Source organism: Jaculus jaculus, chromosome 16 (genome assembly GCF_020740685.1).
Source record: "Jaculus jaculus isolate mJacJac1 chromosome 16, mJacJac1.mat.Y.cur, whole genome shotgun sequence".
Taxonomy (NCBI): Eukaryota; Metazoa; Chordata; class Mammalia; order Rodentia; family Dipodidae; genus Jaculus; species Jaculus jaculus.
In genome coordinates, this window is record NC_059117.1 from 19,073,918 (window position 1) to 19,087,473 (window position 13,556).

The 13,556-nt window shown below is 45.8% G+C and overlaps 1 protein-coding gene across 7 annotated transcripts in view; it reads right to left on the reverse strand.

Moving 5' to 3' along the window:
- The window catches only part of Srpk2 (SRSF protein kinase 2), a 238,872-nt gene that overhangs the window by 3,663 nt on the left and 221,653 nt on the right, over positions 1-13,556 (reverse strand). For 4 of the 7 annotated variants that reach the window (XM_045135483.1, XM_045135486.1, XM_045135488.1 and 1 more), the window contains 3 exons: positions 8,155-8,224; positions 7,473-7,565; positions 6,990-7,082 (listed from right to left, as the gene is read on the reverse strand). In XM_045135483.1, coding sequence (XP_044991418.1) covers positions 6,990-7,082; positions 7,473-7,565; positions 8,155-8,224 — 256 coding nt within the window. The remainder of the gene's footprint in view (positions 1-6,989; positions 7,083-7,472; positions 7,566-8,154; positions 8,225-13,556) is intronic. The other 3 variants (XM_045135484.1, XM_045135487.1, XM_045135485.1) reach the window with 2 other exon arrangements.

The following is a 13,556-nucleotide window of genomic DNA, read 5'->3' on the forward strand; positions in this document are numbered from 1 at the left end:
AATACAGCGCTGCTTTCAGATGGGAGGCCAGGCCTTGGGCTAGTGAGGGCTGCAGGGCTGACAGACATGCAAGGGCGCTCGGTGGAGAAACAGGCCCGTAACTGTTGATGCTTCAGCCCTCAAACCCAGAAACGCCAGCTCTGGTTCTAGGAACCTAGTCTCAGCATTCCCTCGTTCCCCAAACATAACCAATTATAGGAGAATGGATTTAAAAAAAAACATCTGGGCAGAGTGGCGCATGGCTTTAATCCCAGCACTTGGGAGGCAGAGGTAGAAGGATCGCCATGAGTTCAAGGCCACCCTAAGACTACAGAGTGAATTCTGGGTCAGCCTGAGCTACAGCGAGACCCTATCTCAAAAAAACAAAAAAAGTACATCCACCTGAATATTATTGTTACTTAACATGGGGGAAAGTCATATGATATAATGCTAGGTAGCAAAAGTTTCAGTCACTTCTCAGCCTTTTGGCAAAGATCTAGTGTAAAAGTCTCAAAACAATGTTTTACAGATAATCACAAGACTGATTTTAAAGGACCCATGAACACTGAAAACACTACGTTAGTAAAGCAATGCGGCAGTTCTCTCAATTCTACAAGTAACCTGACTAAACCGACTGGATTGTTGACGTCACCATGACAATAAATGAGGTAGACAAAGGAGTTCACACATGACATGCTAAAACACGTTCTCTGGGAAGGTGGAGAACTTTCTTGGCATTCAGTTATTCTACTTTATCATAAATACCTTACAGGTTTGCAAATGAATATAAATGCTGACAAACACTGCCCAAAACAGCAAAAGAACTTGCTTTTGAGAGTTCCAGCTTTTAAGTTAAATCTTTCAATGGACATCAAGGATACTCACTCATTCCTCTGTATACACAGAAATTAATTAAATGACTATCCACCCCCAGCAAGAAAAATCCAGGAATACTCAATAGTATTGGACATCCAAGTTTTTCTTTTCTTCAGACAGAACCTCAAAATGCTAGCCTCACCAGGCATGATGGCATACGCCTTTAATCTCAGCACTCGGGAGGCAGAGGTAGGAGGATCACCATGAGTTCAAGGCCACCTTGCAGGTCACCCTGAGCTACAGTGAGACCCTAGCTCAAAATCCCTACCACCACACAAAAAAGGACTATCCTCAAACTAGCAATCCTCCTGCCTCAACTTCCTGAATGCTAGGATTACAGGTGTGCACCATTACCTGTATACTTTAGATCATCTCTAGATTATAACCCCTAACACAAGGTAAATGCTATGCAGACAGGTGTTATCTGTGATAATGACAAAGAACAAAGTACATGTGCACATTTAAAAATGTGTTTCTGGCCAGGCATCATGGCGCACGCCTTTAATCCCAGCACTCGAGAGGCAAAGTGCTGTGAATTCAAGGCCACTCTGAGGCTACGTAGTGAATTCCAGGTCAGCCTGAGCTAGAGTGACACCCTACATCGAAAAGCCAAAAATAAATGTGATTCTGGGGCTGGAGAGATGGCTTACCAGTTAAGGCACGTGCCTGTGAAACCTAAGGATCCAGGTCTGATTCCCCAGAACCCATGTAAGCCAGATGCATAAGATGGTACATGCATCTGAAATGTGTTTGCAGTGGCTGGAGACCCTGACACACCCCTTCTCTCTCCTTCCCTCAAATAATAAAATATATTAGTGAGGGTGTGCCAGGGTTTCCAGCCACTGCAGACACACTCCAGATGCATGTGCCCCCTTGTGCATCTGGCTTACATGGGTCCTAGAGAGTAGAATGGGGATCCTTTGGCTTTCCAGGCACATGCCTTAACTACTAAGCCATCTCTCCTGCCCTAAATGAATATTTTTTTAAAAAAAATCATTTTAAAAACCATGTTTCTGCTCTATGGTTGGCTAAATTCTCAGATATGGATACAGAGAAACTAAGGATGAATACCAGCTTCTTCCATCACAACCTAGACACAGAGATAGGGTCTCACTCTATCCCATGGTTTTTTCTAGATAGAGCCAGGTACACAAGAGGAGGATGCTGTGAATTATCACCCAGGGGAGTTGGTCTTACACTTGGGGCACCAAGCTATTTTTAGCTTCCAAGACAAGAAAAATCATACACAAGTAAGAGAGAGAGAGAGAGAGAGAGAGAGAGAGAGAGAGAGAGAGAGAGAGAGGGAGGGAGAGAAATCCCTCCCCCTCTTGTGTTTAACAGAGACAAACGCTCTGTCTCGGTTTGTGAGTATATGAACGCTCACCTATGTCCACACGTGCACAGGTATGGAGGCCGGAGGACAACTTCAGGCCTCATCTTGGGGAGCACAACTCACCTTCTTTGAGACAAGGCCTCTGCTGTCCTGGAGCTCCCCGATGAGGCTCGCCTGCCTGCCAGCAGAGCCCCAAGGGCCTCCTGTATCCACTCTCCCAGCACCAGCGTCAGAGGAGAGCGCCACACCCAGCGCTCCACGTGGACGCTGGAGATCCACCTGAAGCCCCCACGTCGGCAAGGCAAGCACCTTGCCAACCGAGTTACACCCCCGTCCCTGAGAGCTACCTTGTAAGAATGTCATGTCTTTTTAAATTTTGGTCGTGTGGTGTGTGCGTATCATGTAGGCATGTATACATGCAGGTGTGTGTACTTCATGTGCATGCATGTGGAGGTCAGGAGACAGGCAAAGACTGAGAGAGACTACAGTATCTCTTAAAACTAGCTTCTCCAGTTTTGCCGTCAGGTTTCCAAATCCCGTCCCTACTCAGCTATAAGCTCTGACCCTGGCTGTGACATCCCCATTACATGTTGCTGCTTTACACTGAACTTTGGACATTTGCAGCTGCACACAAGAAGAGCCTTAAGTCGGAAATGCAAGGACAATTTTACTCCTTTGATAGTTCCATTTGTGACACAGTTTGTTTGTTTTTGTTTTTTTTTTAACTAAGATAATGCCTATTGATGGATCCCAGGAAAAGCTGCTGCTACTTGCACTGATTTACACTTCAGGGGGACACCAACTTCTTGGGGCCAGAACAAGGGACAAAATCCCATGGAGGTGTTGATTTCTATAAGCCACACCTCAACACTGGTTTTCTTTTTCTTTTCCTTTCGTTCTTCTCCCCAGCCCAGCCCCTCTCAGAGGTGGCATCTCAGTCTAGCCGAGGTCGACCAGGAACTTAACTCTGTGGCCTAGGCTGTCCTTCAGCAGCAACCCTCCATCTCGGCCTCAGGAGGTGCCAGGGTTAAGGGGTGCACCACCACACCAGGCCTTTGTTTTAAACTTTTCATTATTTTGAGACAGATCTATGTACCTCAAAGCAAGCCTTCTGCCTCAGCCTCCCGTGTACCCCTTGCTAAGTGAGAGAGAGAAAGAGGCAGAGAGGGAGCATGGGAGCAGCAGTGGCCTCCAGCCACTGCAAACAAACTCCAGATGCGTGCGCCCCCTTGTGCATCTGGCTAATGTGGGTCCTGGGGAATCGAGCCTTGAACCAGGGTCCTTAGGCTTCACAGGGAAGCCCTTAACCAATAAGCCATCTCTCCAGCCCATGGTACTTTTAGAAAACTTCTGAATGGTTACATTTTCACATTTTGCAATCTCTAAAATGTTTATCTGCACATTACCTGGAGATTTGTCAAAGTGCAGGTTTCAGGACTGGAGAGATAGTTTAGCAGTTAAGGCACTTGTCTGCAAAGCCAAAGAACCCAGTTCAAATCCCCAGGACGCACGAAGCCAAATGTACAAGGAGGCACATGTGTGTCTGGAATTTGCAGTGGCTAAAGGCCCTGGCACATGCATTTTCTTTCTATCTGCCTCTTTCTCTCTCACAAATAAGTAAACAAACAAACAAACGCTTCTTTAAAAAAAAAAAACGCAGGAGAGATGGCTTAGTGGTTACTGCATTTGTCTGCAAAGCCCAATGATCCTGGTTCGATTCTCCAGGACCCACATAAGCCAGATGCACAAGAGGTGCATGCCTCTGAAGTTCGTATGCAGTGGCTGGAGGCCCTGGCATGGCAATTTTCTCTCTCTCTCTCCCTCTTTCTCAAATAAGTAAAGAAATTAAAAAAAAACAAAACAAAACCCAGCTTTCAGAAAACCGTTCCCAATCATCACGGACACAGTGTTATCTGCTTTCATGACAAGCCCTCATTCCTCATCTTATTCCTGTAGCTTCTGTCAAACTCCAAATCCTTTCTTATTTTTTAGTCATTATAACCAAAAAATTGCTACAGAAGGAAGCCTTAAGTCCAAACTCGGAGTCAGCTAAGGGATTTCTGGTCTCATCACAAAATCTCCTTTACACAGTGACACCAACTAAAAAACAGTTCTGGGGATAGAGAGATGGCTCAGTAGTTAAAGTGCTTGCCTATAAAGCCTAATAATGACCTGGGTTCAATTCCCAGTAAAGCCAGATGCACAAAAGTGGCACACCCATCTGGAGTTTGTTTACAACAGCTACAGGCCCTGGTGCATCCTTTCTCATCTTTCTCCCTCCCCTACTTCCCTCTCTCTCTCTCTTCTTGCAAATAAACATTAGGAAAAAAAAAAACAAAAAACAATTCTGATCTGTCATTTAAAAGGATGTTCAAGGGCTGGAGAAATGGCTTGGCAGTCAGGACACTTGCCTGCAAAGCCAAAGGAGCATAGTTCAATTCCCCAGGACCCATGTAAGCTAGATGCACAAGATGGTGCATGCGTCTGGAGTTTGTTTACAGTGGCTGGAGACCACCCATCATCTCTCTCCACCCCCCCTCCCCCTCCCCCCTGCCTCTCTCTTTCCCAAATAAATTAAAATAAATTTTTAAGAAGGATGCTCAAGTTGGAGGTAGTGACTTATGCCCTTGAATCCCAACACTGGGAAGGCCATGCTGGGCTAAATAGTGAGTTCCAGGTCAGCCAGGGCTAGCATGAGACTGGGACAAACAGAAAATTCCTGAGAAGGCTAGAGTGGGGAGAGGGAAAGAAAGGGGGAGGGGGCCAAGAGGTGGGAGGGGGCCAAGGGGTGGGAAGAGGGAGAACAAACTATTCTCTGCAGGCACCCTCAAACAAATGGCTCAAACAGAACCCAAGCACAAAAGTCCTAAAGCCACGTGATAATAATGCTAACTTGTAGGTGCACGCCACCCACAGGATCCACTGGGAACAAGGGTGAGGAGATAAAGCCTCACGGCCATGAAGGGCCCCAGGGAAAGAGTCTCTTTGAACCCACCATTGCCTAACCTCAGGTCAGCAGGTATCCACCAACTATCCTCAGGAAGCAGAACCCTCCAAGTGGGCAAGGAAGGAGTGGTACCACTGATGCTGCTGGTTCTGGGGTGGCACTCAGCAGGTGCAGCCCTGATGGCACACAGTTTTAAGTTTAGGGGCACAGCTGAGCATCCCAACACATATGCCTGTGATCTCAGGGAAGGCTGAGGCTGGAGGAGTAGAAGTTCAGGGTCAAGCTGGGCTACAAAGAGAGACCCTGTCTCAAACAAAAATGGGGGGTGGGGAAGAGATGAGGGGACACACCACATGGCCTATTGCAGCCAACTTTTAATGTTCTTTCTTTTTATATTGTGGACTTTTTAATTTTATTATCAACCACTCCCATAGTTATAGACAATAAACCATGATAAGTCCTCCCCCACCTTCCCCTTCACAACTCCACTCTCCATCGTATCCCCCCCCCCTCTCAATTAGTTGCTCTTTTATTTTGATGTCATCATCTTTTCCTCCTATTATGAGGGTCTTGTGTAGGTAGTGCCGGGCACTGTGAGGTCATGGATATCCAGGCTATTTTGTGCCTTTATTAAAGGATGGTGCAAGCTGGGCATGGTGGTACACGCCTTTAATCCCAGCACTCAGAAGGCAAAGGTAAAAGGATTACCATGAGTCTGAGGCCAGCCTGAGACTACATAGTGAATTCCAGATAAGCCTATGCTAGAGTGAGACCCCACCTTGAAAAACCTAAATAAGTGAGGGATGGTACAGCCACAGTGTCACGTAGCTCCAGCTGGCCTCAGACTTTCTATGTTATCTGAGTGTGATCGCGACTCTCAACACCACCACCTCCTCTCAAGTGCTGAGATATCTGGGGTTTGGAGTATTACAAATGGCAAAGAAATAACTGTTCAGTCATGCCAAACAAATGGCAATAAGATGTTGGGTGTGTTGGTGAATGTCTTTAATCCCAGCAGAGGTAGGAGGATCACCATGAATTTGAGACTACATACTAAATTCCAGGTCAGCCTGGACTAGAGTGAGACCCTACCTCAAAAAAAGAAAAAGAAATAAAGAAAATAAAGAAAATGCCACTGAAACAGTATTAAAATAAATAACCTATAATACAACATGATATAACAAAAGGAGAAAATACGTCAGGCATGGTGGTGCACGCCTTTAATCCCAGCACTCAGGAGGCAGAGGTAGGAGGATCGCCGTGAGTTCGAGGCCACCCTGAGACTACATAATGAATTCCAGGTCAGCCTGGGCTAGAGTGAGACCCTACCTGGAAAAACAAAACAAAACAAAAATATCGGATTTCTAAGAGTTCCACAGGACTATACACTCCAAACAGCTTAGACAAATCAAGGGACATGCATCGATAGTCCTGAGTTCTGGTCTCCAGGCAGCCTCCTTTCTATTATGGAGACCTATGAACAAGGAAAGTGGGCAGGGAAGTCTAGCTGGGTCTATGTTTGGTGGTGGGGGTGGTATTGTGTTTAGAAATAGGGTCTTAGTATGTAGCCAGACTGGCCTTGAAGCCTCGTCTCCCGCCTCAGCTAGGCTAGTGCTGACAGCCGAGGCTGTTTTCTAAACATCATTTGAAGTCCTTTTCATAAAAGTCTTAATGCACGTATGGGAGAGGGCTGCGCTCTTACAAAAGTCTTGTTCCATAAACAACAGATGACTCAGGATTATTTTTTGAGTACTTATTTCAGCAGAGTTCACCAGGTGAAAAATCCTGACTTTTCTTCATTGCTCAAATTTTGAAAGATTATGCTGAAAATTAGTGTTGCAAGAATACCGTTACCTTTTCTTGTGAAAAACTCCTTGGAGTATTTCCCCAACATAGCGTACTTTCTTGGGACTTTCCCCAGCAGCTCAATGATCAATGCTATGTGATCTGTGTTGGGAAACATTGCCAGCAAAACAGAAACACACGACAGTTTAATCAGTACACAGCATGCAGACACTACCACCGCCCGCGCAGACAGAAACAGAGCGCGATTTCTTGAAAGATCTTTAAAGCACAGACTTCTTCCAGGTGGCTGGATTCAGAACCCAGAGCTACAGGGCACCCAGCTGACCTGGTACCACAGAAGAAGCCAGTGCATGGGGTGGCCACAGCACAGATCAAACTCAGCCTTCTGTTGTGTTTAAATCAGCACAGGAATTTTGCTGGATTGCTTTTGGAATTTAGGAGAAATGTTTTTGTCACATTAATGCTGCAACCAGCAGTTTTTATTCCATTTCTGTCTGCATCATGGCGCTTTTCAAAAAGAAGAGGTACTACCTCTGCGATTGAAGAATTCCCGAGAATATTTTCCAGATAGAGCAAAGTGCCTTGGGATACTGCCTAGCAGCTCTATGATGTGGGCTATGTGGTCTATGGAGGAGAGAAAAAAAAGGATATGGGAATGGGAGGGGCAGGGGGCAAGGATGGGATGAAAGAAGAGGGGAAAAGTGAAATTAGTAAAAAATCAGAAATAGATTCAAATCAACAATGTCTGCAGCACATCCATGCAGAGGCTTGTGGAATGGCAGGCTTCAGACACCACTGGAGCCTCCATAGTGACTGATGCCAGCTCATCCCAGGCCACCCCAGCATTGCAAGCAAGTAAGCATGGAGATGGTCAGGTTTACAGAAGGAATTCAAGCCTGAATTCCCTGGTTTTCAACTCAGCTCCCAGAGAGAACAGCAAAATGAGCAGCGCCTCTGTGCTCAGCAGCCCAGGAGCGAGCGGCGCTGGCCCTCGCGGGGTCACCGCTTCCTCGGGGGGCTGGGGGCGTGCAGCCTGTGCTCCCCAGGTGCTGCCCACTCACTGGTACTGAGGGGCTTCAAACTCAAAGGGAGAGCATCTGAATTTGGTGTTTGAAAACCAAAATATGGCTCTATTTCAGCACAAAACTGAAGAACTCTGTAGAAGTTCAGGAAGAGCAGACCCAACTAAGGCTCAGGCGGCGGCAACACTCACCTTCGTCTCTGGAGTAGTCTTCCCCAGAATGCGGCTCGAACAAATAATCTCCTGTGGCCAGCTCAAAAGCCTAGGACACAACAGATGACACACTGAGCGCTTCAGAGGGGGCAAGCTCACACTTCCTCTCCTCACAGAGGACACCTGTGTCTTAGGAGGCTCTCAATCAAACCAGAGCATCCAAAACACAGTTCAATCCCTATTTTTCCTTTCTTTCAAAAATTTAAAGAAACTGCAGGACTATTTTTACATACTCTGAGTGGAAGGTGCGAGGGTAAGTGCTCTCTGCAGGTTGCAGGAAGCAGAGCTGAGTTGTCAGTGAGTCAGCAGCACCACGGGGTGACCACCACACTTCACCCGCTGGGAAAACGGGGAAATGACTCTTCAAGGCGGGGTTCACCAAGCCCGCGGCAGTCCCGAGCCTGGCCTCGCCATGCCCAGTGCGGCGTCTGTACAGCAAATGCTTCTGCTTTTCTTAGGCACAGAACTCCATGCACTTGGAGTGAAGGATCACTTCCGCACCGTATTATCTATTTTCATCATTCCATTCATTTCTGACTCAAGCTGAGGACAACATGGAACCAAAAAAGACCATCTCCTCCACGCCTAGGCCGGGGCTGGGCAGGTGCTGCTGAGTGTCAAGGAGAGCTGCTCCACATCACCACTTGCCAAGCCGGGCATCCCAGTGCCCAGTGCGTGGAGAAGAGCAACTGCTTCCTAAGACCCTTGCTCCAAGACCTCAGGACCATGAGTTTAATTTGGTAACAATATGTAAGGACAAAGCTCCACTGATCAAATGTTTGTTGTTAAATCTCATTTCTAACGTCTTCTAGTCTTATTGTTACTTTTTATTTTATTTTTTTTTTAATTTTTTTTTTTTTTATTTGAGAGCAACAGACAGAGAGAGAAAGGCAGATAGAGGGAGAGAGAAAGAATGGGCGCACCAGGGCTTCCAGCCTCTGCAAACGAACTCCAGACGCGTGCGCCCCCTTGTGCATCTGGCTAACGTGGGACCTGGGGAACCGAGCCTCGAACGGGGGTCCTTAGGCTTCACAGGCAAGCGCTTAACCGCTAAGCCATCTCTCCAGCCCTTATTGTTACTTTTGTTGAACCCTCCTTTCCCTGACCTTGTTGATGCCAGTGGATGTGACCGTGCAAACTGTCCACCCTCTCAAGGGACTGCCCTGCGCACTGCTCTACAGAGCCATCACTGAGGATGTCCCTGCTATCAGCCCACCTCGCTTCCTCCCTTCCAATGAATGGAGTGCTAGGAGGGGCCTCTGCCTGGGGCCCCTCTTGACAGCACTATCTTTAACCTCTGTTCTTTAAAAACAAGACGAGAATCCTATCCTGAAAAGAGGAGGATGAGACTACTGCCTGCTGCCTGTAATGAGCATTAGTGCTGGATCACTGCCCTGAACAAGACCTGGCCAGGCAGAACACAGCATGCCAGCCTTGGCAGGGGAGCAGCAGTTGCAGAGGGCCTGGGAGGGTTTGGGAGGCCTCTCCTCTCCATCAAGCAACCAACCCAGCAGCTGGACAATCTCTGATGAGGGAAGGAACACTTTTCATTTGACCTCAATTCTAGGTGTAATGACCACATTACATAATACTCAAGTCTTTCATACCTATGAAAGACTCCAGGAACTTGTAAGCGAGGAGGGAAATGTGGACCCTCAGCAGAAGGACAGAGACTTGAGTAGCCACTAGAATGGTTGTCCCAAGGACAGCTCAGGTGTGGGTGCTCCTCCTAATCCCTCCTGACACCTGTGTTTACTTTTAATTAAGACTGAAAATACTCCAAACAAGTTGTATTTATTTACTTCTCATTGCCTAACGCTGATGATCACTCAAAGCCGGGCATGGTGGCACACACCTTTAATCCCAGCACTTGGGTGGCAGAGGTAGGAGGATCACTGTGAGTTCGAGGCCACCCTGAGACTACACAGTGAATTCCAGGTCAGCCTGGGCCAAAGTGAGACCCTCCCTTGAAACACAAAACAAAAACAAAAACAAAAAAGATGATCATTCAAATAGTGCTCATGTTTCCAGTGTAGAGCTTAAAGAGGCCTTCAGTGACATGGTTCAGTGACATGGTTGTAAAGGAAGAGGGGTCCCTCTAGCAGTGACCAGTCCTGGCTCTCTGAAGAATGGCTGGGCTTTAAAAGATGATGCACCACAGAGCAGACACATCACAGCAGTGCTGGGCTTCGTGTCACAAGATGCTCTCATGCTGGCAGCTCCAGAACCATAAAACACCAGCCAGGCGGTATGGCGCATGCCTTTAATCCCAGCACTTGGTAGGCAGAGGTAGGAGGATCGCCATGAGTTCAAGGCCACCCTGAGACTACATAGTGAATCCCAGGTCAGCCTAAACTGGAGTGAAACCCTACCTCAAAAAAAAAAAAATATATATATATATATATATATATATATATATATATATATATATATATGTATGTATGTATCACCACTGTCTTCCTCTCAGTAAGTTAGTCCCTAAAATAACCTCTAACATTTGGAAATCCTGAATCCTGTTTTTGGCCCAGCCCCTTCAGAGGGCTTCCCCCTGGATTACCCTCCGTTCTTGGGAGAGCAGATGGCTCTTTCCTGAAATGCCCTACCACACTGGAATAGCCAGCTCTGATCAATCAGTAAGGTTATGATGTGCTCAGTTCTGAAGAAGTGAGGTGGAGCTTCTCAGGGTTAACTTTGATTCTGACCACTGACTGGAACTCACCATGAAGTCCATAAAGAGTTCGCCATGCAGGGACTAGGACACTTGAGTACAAGCCTTAACACAGAGGTATTTTGTTGTTGTTGGGTTTTCAAAGTAGGGTCTCATGCTAGTCCAGGCAGACCTGGAATTCACTATGGAGTCTCAGGGTGGTCTTGAACTCACAGTGATCCTCCTACCTCTGCCTCCCCTGGATTAAAGGCTTATGCCACTATGGCAGGCTGGTATTTAGGGCAGATGCTGTGTAGGGACAAATTCTATGGGAGGCAAAACAGACAACCTTGTGCAAGATTCTACTGACAGCTCTACCATTATGCACTTAGGATTTTTGTCCTATTTTTCAGGTTATATCACCAAACTTAATGTCCAAATTTAGTAGTATAAGACCTCAGGTTTGAAAGAGTTCTCAAAGCTTTATTCACAGTAGTCCTGGCATGTGGCCCTTTGTGTCACTGAGGACAAAGGCAGCTTGGCCTTGCCATCTTTTCAAATAGGGCACTGCTCCCTACAGCCCAACTATTCAAGGCATCGCCCTCCTGCTGCCCTGGCATCTGCCTCCCACAGCTTCCAGCCTCCACAGACCCTTCAACATCCAAAGTGCCCAGCACTGAGGCAAAAACTCAAATGTTAAAAATATTTTATTTTTATTTATTTGAGAGAGAAAAAGGTCAATAGAGAAAGATAAAGAGGGAGAACGGGTGCACCAGGGCTTCCAGCCACTGGCTTACATGGGTCCTGCAGAATTGAACCCAGGTCCTTGCAAGCATCTTAACCGTTAGGCTATCTCTCCAGCCCAGACAAATTTCGATGCTCACTGAAAAACTAAACTCTTAAATAATTTTGAAATTACTGGAATATCTGGAATTATCTATTCGAACAACAACAACAAAAAAAAAAACCAAATCCCAAAACAAAAAAGCACTGATATGGCCTTATCTGTCACCTCAGATCATGAAAACATCTTTCTCATTGCCTAGCACTGACTGCTCAAAACAATGCCTTCACTTTAGCACTAAAGGACTTAAAATACGCCCCCCCCAAAAAAAAAATCAAAAGAATTACCTTCAAGTAACAGAAAATTGTTATATTCCATACTGCTTTTTTCTTCTAAGGAAGAAAACAAGTACTAACTCTTAAATATCCAAGCAAAACTTGGATGAAAAACTATTATGAGGGGGCTGAAGACATGACTCAGTGATTAAGGTACTTGCTTACAAAGCTTAAGGACCTGAGTTTGATTCCCCAGTATCCATATAAAGCCAGATGCACAAAGTGGTACAGGCATGTGACGTTCACTTGCAGTGGCTAGAAACCTTAGCATGCCCATTCTCACTCTGTCTCTCTCCTCTCTCTCTTTCTATGTGTGCAAATAATTTATTTATTTATTGGTTTTTTGAGGTAGGGTTTCACTCTAGCTCAGGCTGACTTGGAACTCACTATGGAGTCGCAGGGTGGCCTTGAATTCAAGGCAATCCTCCTACCTCTGACCCCCAAGTGCTAGGATTAAAGAAGACATGCCTACTTTCTATGCTTCAGATATGACCTAACCATCACAAGATAACTAAAAGGTTAGACAAAATAACTTAAGACATTTGTGTCACTCTTGGGCTGGAAAGATGGCTTAGCGGTTAAGGTGCTTGCCTGTGATGCCTAAGGATCCTGGTTTGACTCTCCAGATTTCAGGTAAGCCAGATGCACAAAGGTGAGGCAAGTGCAAGGTCACACATGCCCACTAGGTGGCACAAGTGTCTGGGAGTTTGATTTCACTAGCTGAGGCCCTGGCACGTCAATTCTCTCTCTCAAAAAAAAAAAGTGCCATTCTTTAAGTAGATGCTTTACTCATCAAACATGCTACATATGTACACCCTTCAAGGTTGATGTAACTGCCTTTCTAAATGTTCAAAGAAACTATGTCAAGTAAAGGCCAAAGCCCAGTGGATTCACTGGAGCTTAAAAAAAAAAAAAAGCCAATATTTTGGCCCCTGCTCCCAAATCATGAGGCCCCTGGAAATAATGGGGCTCTTCTACACTGGCCCCCTTGTCAGTCACCCATCTTCCTGATCAGGGAGGACAGAGAAACCCCAAAACAACAACAAAAACAACCTGCTGTACAGTCTGAAACAGGAGAGTCGCAAATAAGGAGAAATCAGTACTACTGGCTTACTAAAGGAAGGAAAAGCCACTTGGCCAGCATGGCCCTGACTCACCCTATCAGAAAAGCTATAGGGCTACTCCTAGGTCCCTAAAATCTCCTTTGGAGAACCATTAGTGACCTCCAAAATTAATCCTTTATTAAATTTTGGCTACTTGCTTGGTCTTAAACACTCAGAGAGAAATGTACAACTAAAGATGAAGGAATACATAAAATACTATATAAATGACCTATTAAGTAACACAACAAGAACTTTCCCAAAGGGGAAACAAACAAGGCCTTAAGGCATATTGGCCCCCTCTCTAATAGTTCTAATTCTATAATAACAAAAAACCATAGATATCAAATTGGTTGTTCTCATATCTAAAATATATATGGATAAATAACCAAGGGTCACATAGTTCAGAAGACTTCCTTATACTAAGAATAATGTGAGCCCCTTCTAACTTATGCCAGGATATCATTAAGTAAGTCCTGAGGCAAAAAAAAAAAAAAAGTAAAGGCCCTAATGGC